Source organism: Hoplias malabaricus, chromosome X2, assembly GCF_029633855.1.
Source record: "Hoplias malabaricus isolate fHopMal1 chromosome X2, fHopMal1.hap1, whole genome shotgun sequence".
Classification (NCBI taxonomy): Eukaryota; Metazoa; Chordata; class Actinopteri; order Characiformes; family Erythrinidae; genus Hoplias; species Hoplias malabaricus.
In genome coordinates, this window is record NC_089819.1 from 45,048,520 (window position 1) to 45,054,447 (window position 5,928).

The window sequence follows — 5,928 nt, forward strand, 5'->3', positions numbered from 1 at the left end:
CCTAGATTACACACAATCAACATGTATTGTGCAATAATAACACATTTGTGTGTTCAGTAACTTAAGTCGATAACACATTTACTGAGTTTAAACTAACATAAAACGTCTCTGAGCACACTTGATAAATTTGTTAAAACTTGGTCCAACAATAAGTTCAGCTTATTATGTGTGAAAACAAGAAAGTGCTTTAAAGGTTCAGTGTGAAAAAAGTGTACCTAAATATAGCAGAATGTAAAAAGAAGGCAGAAACTTAAGACATGATTGAAGATGTTGCCATTGCCTCAGTATATGAGCTGTATTTCTCCCCACTGCCTTCATAGACAATAGGTAGATTTTCCAAAATGGAACCTTACACAGCTTGGTTATCTGTAGTTAAACAGTGAATCGGTAGTCATTCTTCCTCATGATGATGTTGTTTAAACAATAATATTCAACAACAGATTTGTGACAGTCTTGTACACGCTAACTTTAGCACAAGCAGGTACCCCAGGTCTGGAATTTTTGGTGAGCTTCACTCTACATTCTTCTCCAGTTTTAGAGGAAGAAGAGATTCAGAGATTTTCTAATGATTTTCAAGGTAAATAATTTTGTTATAAAATGAAAACTACTTAAAGGCAAAGTTAATGATTGAAGTTAAAAATGGTTTATAAAATTCAGAAAATGTATCCATTTGCTAGCTCTCCAGTCTGTTTGCATACTTGAAACTGCTCTAGCATGTTTATGAAGCCCGTGTCTGTAAATGAGTAAAAAACACACAAACGGTCTCATCCAGTATGCTAGGCTTTATCTCCCTCTCTTTTTTTTAGACAATAGAGAGAACCCCAAAGGTTGAAAATCATGAATGGAAATGAGGATTGCTCGATTCCTGCTCCATAAGTTAGTAATATTGACTTATCTTTGCTGTTTCAGATCACTTAAGGTGGAAATGTCTCCAAACGTGGGAAATGACTGCATTACCGAATGTGCTACAAAACTTAAGAACTCGAGTTACAAACGAGATTCAGTGGTCATTCCAACAGTGAATTAAAAGTTAAAATTCAGCCACATAAAAAAACTTTCATGCAAACATTCATTCATTATCTGTAACTGCTAATCCTGTTCAGGGTTGAGGTGGGTCCAGAGCCTACCTGGAATCATTGGGCGCAAGGCGGGAATACACCCTGGAGGGAGCGCCAGTCCTTCACATGGCAACACACACACAGTCACACAATCACACCTACGGACACTTTTGAGTCGCCAATTCACCTACCAACGTGTGTTTTTGGACTGTGAAAGGAAACCCACGCGGACACAAGGAGAACACACCACACATCACACAGACAGTCTGCGACACTACCTGCTGCGCCACAGTGCCGCCCTCAGTCAAACATATCATTCCATATTAAAATACACCCCACAACTGTAGAGGTTTAATTCAATTTCAAGCAATCAGTGATTGAATATATTAATATCTAAATATAAAAAGTTAGAGACTTATTTCTTGTTGAGTTCAGCCTGCTTTAGTTGCTTGAAAATGTTTTCATTGAGCCTTTGTGCATGCTGAGTCTTATGGTATCAGTGTTTTCAGTGGTAAAATGGGGTCTTCTTGTGATGAGAGTCTTGCCATAATGGGTCTCTCCCTGTGTCTGTGTACCCACCGTCACCTCAACCTTCTTGTCAAAGTGATGGTGGCTTGTATGACAGTGCAGTGTTTTTTTAACCAGTGCTTGTTGTAAAACCAAAAAAACAAAAAAAAAAAACAAAAAAAAAACCAACAAAAAAAAAAAGCCTCTGCAAGGGCCATATTCTTCACAGACCAAAATGACATCATAAAGGTTGGCAGTTGTGTGAAAAGGGTCACTCCTAGTGATATGATGTCATAATGAAGCCACACCAACAGGTGTACATATAGGGGCCCGTCTTACAGCATTTTCATTATTTGAAGGAATCATCACCAACTGCTTGCAGAGATGAGTAGAGAGCGTTCACTAAAAGAGAACAGCAGGAGAAAACAGGTAAGAAAAAGAACTTTATTTTATTAATTATGATTCTTTTGCAGAAAGTGTTAACATTAATTGATTTAACAGTTGAAAATACACTTTAAATGGAATTGAAGAAAAGATTAATACAAGGGTGGTAAATTTTTTTTAATGCGTCCGTTTATTTGATGTGGTTGTTTACTTAAACTGGAGGTCTAAATAAAGTGAGAGTTTTAAAAGGTGGACTTGCTTTTAATGTAGAGGTCAAAAAATCCTTGCAGTTTTTTAGAGTTTAAGGGTTATTTGAGATGGTAATTTTTTAAGGGCACGTTTAAAATGTATTGTCTTTTTAAGCTGGTGGTATTTAAATGGCAGTATTGGATTGTGGCTATCAAGCAGGATAAGCTAATGTTGCAACAGTGTTAGCAATATTTGACAAGCCAAATTCTAGTTCTTCCACAAACCTTTCCCCTCTAATTTATTAGATACAAAGAACAAATTAGGAATTTCATGTTCTGTTGTCTTTATATATAAGATCTTTTTTGTTTCAGTGCATTGGATTCAGTGCTGAAAGATTAACAGCAGTTTTTATTACATCTGACCTCAACAAGTTTTAAATAAATTATTTTTACTTTTATGTTAATGTTTTTATTAAGACTGCCATGTTCAAAAAGCTGCTGCTGTAACTTCACATTACACCTTAAAAATCCTGCCACATTTATCTGGGGGTTCCCTAAGTCCCCCTAAGTCAGTCCCTTATGCTGATATAGCTGTGTATTAGGCTGTATATGTATGAGTCTGTGTGTAATTAGTGGTGCAGCCAGACAATTTTCATGGGGTGGCAAATGATACCTTACTTTTCCTATGTGACATTACTAGTGTTTCTTGATCACTCAGTCCTCAAAATATGGGCAGTTGCCCACAACTGTTCCCTGGGCACTGGGGATGGCTGCCCACTGTTCTGGGTGTGTGTTCACAGCCCCTAGTTCACTAGTGTGCGTGTCTTTGCTGCCACAGACGGTTTAAATGCTGAAGACACATTTTGTTGTACATATAATTGTACATTATTTTAAAATTCCTGCCATTTAAAATTTAAATTAAGTGTCTAGGTGAAAGTATAAAGATTTTAGAAGAAATAGATATTGAACGAGGGATGAAATGAAATGGATGAGTGTGATTGATCTCAGACTTCACGTGATGGGTTCTGGTGTGCCCAGGTCTCATGAAATCTCGTAGGTAGAAACCACAGTACAGCAGTTTGAAATTTTATTCAATGTATTCCAAAAATTCCCACTTTGGAAGCTCGTATTCAGAAACCAACAAAGCATAAGCAATGTAATTGGCTGTAGGTCTATGATCCTGTGAAGTTTTGTGGCTCTGCCTTCTCTAGGCTCTACTCCTGTCTAGGAGGAGGAGCAATCCAAAAACCGTAAGAAGAGTAATAATAAAAAGATATGAACAACAGCAAGTTGGCTCTTCCTAGCCAACTTAATAATAAGAAAAAAAAAACAGTCATTTGGCTTTGACAAGCCAAATTAAATAAAGCCTGTGTAGATCCTGGTGTTTAGAATGATGTGTGGAATATATTTTTTTCTGTTTCAAAACTAGGACTCCATCTTTAACAACCTAGATATAATGGAGCAGATCCAGGAGTCCATCCTAAAACGGATCCAGAGCTCAATCCAGAATTCAGCACAAGCACTGGATCAGCAGTCCGACAGGAGACTCCTTGGAAGGTTCAGCGAGACGGATCAAATGGGTGTTGTGGATCCCATTCGCCGTCGACCCATGTTGAAGCCTTCCCCACCACTGGAACCACGTCGACAAAAGCTGACGTCTCATTGCAGGGTTCGAATCTCAAATGTGGCTGTTGTGCAGGAGAGCTCCCCCTTTGGGTCGCAGATACCCTCCATACGCCTCAGCACACAGAGGAAGATATGCAGCAGCATGTCTAATTTCTTTGATCTGGATGTTGATGCACCTTTACTGAGGTATCATTCCCCAGAGCGACAGGGCCAGCATGTGCAGGCTGAAATAGCAGCTCAGAACGTAAAGCCCATGAGCTTCAGTAGGCATGTCCCACCCAGGCCGCCTACACCAGTAAACCTCGTCTGCCACATGCGACAGAAAAAGGTCTACTATGAACCAGGTAAGTATCAGCATTGGAAAAATGAGTCCTAGATCACTACAGAGCAGAAATAAAGTCAACAGTGGTTTTGTAGCATTCCAGTAAACTGCTCATTGCTAATTAATAGATTTCTAATCTATTAGAAGTTAAAATAGACACAAATCTGAACTTAACCATTACTTATGTAACTTACAGAATAAAAAGACATCTTCCAACAGCTAATGCTATCACAACTAATCTTTAGAATAGAAAATGACATGTATATTTTACAACTAATTATAGTAAGCAAGATCCCAAAATGGGAAGGCTTCTCTACACAGAGGAAGAAAGTGTCTGAGTTCATCAGGAAGCAGGAAGAGGAAAGGTATTTAGTTTTTTTGCTTTAAAACAAATCCTAGCAGAAAGAACAGAGTTTGTAACGAGACAATGATGTAGTATTTAGGTCACTTTCCACACATTCATCCCTTTTTAATGTCTGTTTTTTAAACAGGAAGAGAAAGTTAAAGCGCTTGAAACTGGTGTATGACGGGGCAGAGCGTAAAGCAAAATTCCTGCTGGCCAAGCTACATCACGACTGCCAGAGAACCATCATGGAGGTGAGACACACACTTCATACATGCGCTGTACAGCAGCTTCTGTATTGACAAGAGCCCTGTAAATGAGGTCTAAATAAGAACATTTCCTGATACATGGGCAAGTAGAACTCATGTTCTAAAACAAATATCAGTGAATGAGCTACATATTAAGGCTTGCTCTGTTTCTTCTGTATCCACTAAATCAGGAGGAGATGCAGTTGGCCAGGTCTCTGGAGCTATACATTTCCCATGCATTTGTCCCTCCACCTGCTTCTGCCAAGCTGGGTAGACAATACTTGACCTATGTGACACCAGGTATGTTCCAGTACTGCAGAACTTTATCCTTAAAGGCTATGAAATTAGATTCAATAACAAATGGTATGGCAACTAATATCAGAAATCTGTGTTCATGATTTTAATATACAACAACAGTGAAAGTGAACTGACTAAAATAGCAAATGATGTTTCAATAATGACAGGGAGCAAGGTGCCCACATTGAAAAGCCATTTTAGGCAGAGGAAGGCAGAGGAGGCTCGTGTGGAGTCCGCAGCTGTCAGCATTGCAACGAACAAGGCTGCAGTTAGGCAGAGAAGTGTAGCACAGGGTCATGCAGGTCCAGCAGACAAATATGCACCTTCACCTGTGCCTGTTTGCCAGAAGGAGGAGGCAAAGGCCCCTGTGAGGCCTATGACTGCCCCAAAGGCTCAGCTTAGTCAGGGAATGAGAGATGCTGGAGACTTCTACCCTGATCAGTGAACAGCTCTTGACGGATCCTGATCTGGCACCTGGACAGGCATTTGAACTGTTTCAGAATGGGAGGGCTTTAATCAGCTGGAGCAGAAACAGTCCACTTAGACAAAGCAGAACGAATAAAGATAAGATTCCAAAAGAGACTGGTTGTGTTTTAGAATATCATGTGTTTTGCAGGGAATGTCCATTATGAGTGTCTGGTGCAGACTCCTGAACTGGGTATGTGGTTACAGACAATGGATGAATGGTGGTCACACCAGAGTTCTGGGATTGTAGGTTCAATCCCTGCCTGCAAGGTAACTCACTGTGAGGAGTGTGGCGTGTTCTCCGTCTCCCCACAACAGCAAAAACTGCTTGGCAAGCAGGCTCAGGACACAGTATAACTTCCAGAAAATGAATGTGTTGCTGGTTTGAAATTCTACATAAGGTACTTATAAAAAAATTGTTTTTATTGAATGGTTGCTAATGCCTTAGACAGCAGTGTTGAATAATGATTTTTTTTGGTAATTTGGCTGG

At 39.6% G+C, this 5,928-nt stretch overlaps 1 protein-coding gene and 1 long non-coding RNA gene across 2 annotated transcripts; both read left to right on the plus strand.

The window, feature by feature from the left end:
* Positions 1–1,949: 1,949 nt before the first annotated feature.
* On the plus strand, positions 1,950–4,139 carry LOC136677402 (uncharacterized). The gene is made up of 2 exons (XM_066654922.1): positions 1,950–1,994; positions 3,567–4,139. The coding sequence occupies exons 1-2, from the start codon at positions 1,950–1,952 to the stop codon at positions 4,137–4,139; spliced, it is 618 nt and encodes a 205-aa protein (XP_066511019.1).
* Positions 4,140–4,374: 235 nt separating this feature from the next.
* LOC136676372 (uncharacterized) lies at positions 4,375–4,963 on the plus strand. Its single transcript, XR_010796288.1, has 3 exons — positions 4,375–4,450; positions 4,577–4,682; positions 4,868–4,963. It is a non-coding gene; the product is annotated as an uncharacterized lncRNA (long non-coding RNA).
* Positions 4,964–5,928: the final 965 nt, after the last annotated feature.

Coding starts and splice junctions, on each gene's coding strand:
- LOC136677402 (XM_066654922.1), top strand. CDS start 1,950: ATGAGTAGAGAGCGTTCACTAAAAGAGAACAGCAGGAGAAAACAG. Junction 1,995..3,566: donor AGAACAGCAGGAGAAAACAG/GTAAGAAAAAGA, acceptor TTTCAAAACTAG/GACTCCATCTTTAACAACCT.